Source organism: Triticum dicoccoides, chromosome 4B, assembly GCF_002162155.2.
Source record: "Triticum dicoccoides isolate Atlit2015 ecotype Zavitan chromosome 4B, WEW_v2.0, whole genome shotgun sequence".
Taxonomy (NCBI): Eukaryota; Viridiplantae; Streptophyta; class Magnoliopsida; order Poales; family Poaceae; genus Triticum; species Triticum dicoccoides.
In genome coordinates, this window is record NC_041387.1 from 593,732,471 (window position 1) to 593,733,229 (window position 759).

Below are 759 nucleotides of genomic sequence, written 5' to 3' on the forward strand. Positions count from 1 at the left end.
CCGGGACTTTCTTCTGGGTGACGACGCAGACGGAGTCCTTGCCGCGGACGCCGATCGAGGTGACCCCCGCCGACTTGACCGCCTTGAACGCGTACTCTGCGCACACCAGACGGACGGATCAGACGCCGCACGAATCGAGGGCCAGGCGCCCCCACAGATCTACTAGGGGGAGGAAGGGGAGGAAAGCTAGGGTTTGGGGAGGTACGCACCGACTTGGTAGAGGCGGCCCTCGGGGGAGAAGATGGTGATGTGGCGGTCGTAGCCCGCGCCCGATCCGCGGCTCATCTCGAAGGGTCGCCGGAGATCTCGCCGGAGCTGGACCTGGGTGGTGCGTCGCTTGCTCTGTGTCTCTGGTGGGCGGGTGCGGGTTTGCGTGACCTCGGCTGGGGGGCTAGACGGCGCCGATGCGTTTATTGGCACTGCCTTCTGCCGCAAGAAGGGAAAAGGCCGGCCCGTTCGGGGGACTTGCGGTCGAGTCGGACCCTACCTCTCTGTCTCGCACAGGGGAGTGGAAGTGGAATTCAGAGCATCTCCAACACCAACTTTTTTTTTTTTTGCTTCTCAAAAAAAAAACACCAACCTTTTTCTTTTCTTTTTTGAAAAAAAAAGACATAGAGTAGAACAATTAAGGGCATAAAAACGCTTTTTTTTGGCACGAGCAAGCGCCGTCTCCAACAGCACAGCCCTATAATAGGGCACAAGAATGTTTTATTTTGCATGAAATAGGGCAAAACTGCTCCAATAACTGCCCTAAAATAG

General features: G+C 56.3%; 1 protein-coding gene across 1 annotated transcript in view; it reads right to left on the minus strand.

Annotated features, from left to right (window-relative positions):
- LOC119291650 (proteasome subunit alpha type-6) overlaps positions 1-423 on the minus strand; it is a 3,388-nt gene extending 2,965 nt beyond the window's left edge. Inside the window, exons 1-2 of the mRNA XM_037570449.1 lie at positions 210-423; positions 3-96 (exon numbers count right to left, since the gene is read on the minus strand). Coding sequence (XP_037426346.1) covers positions 3-96; positions 210-285 — 170 coding nt within the window. The 5' untranslated portion in view covers positions 286-423. The remainder of the gene's footprint in view (positions 1-2; positions 97-209) is intronic.
- Positions 424-759: the final 336 nt, after the last annotated feature.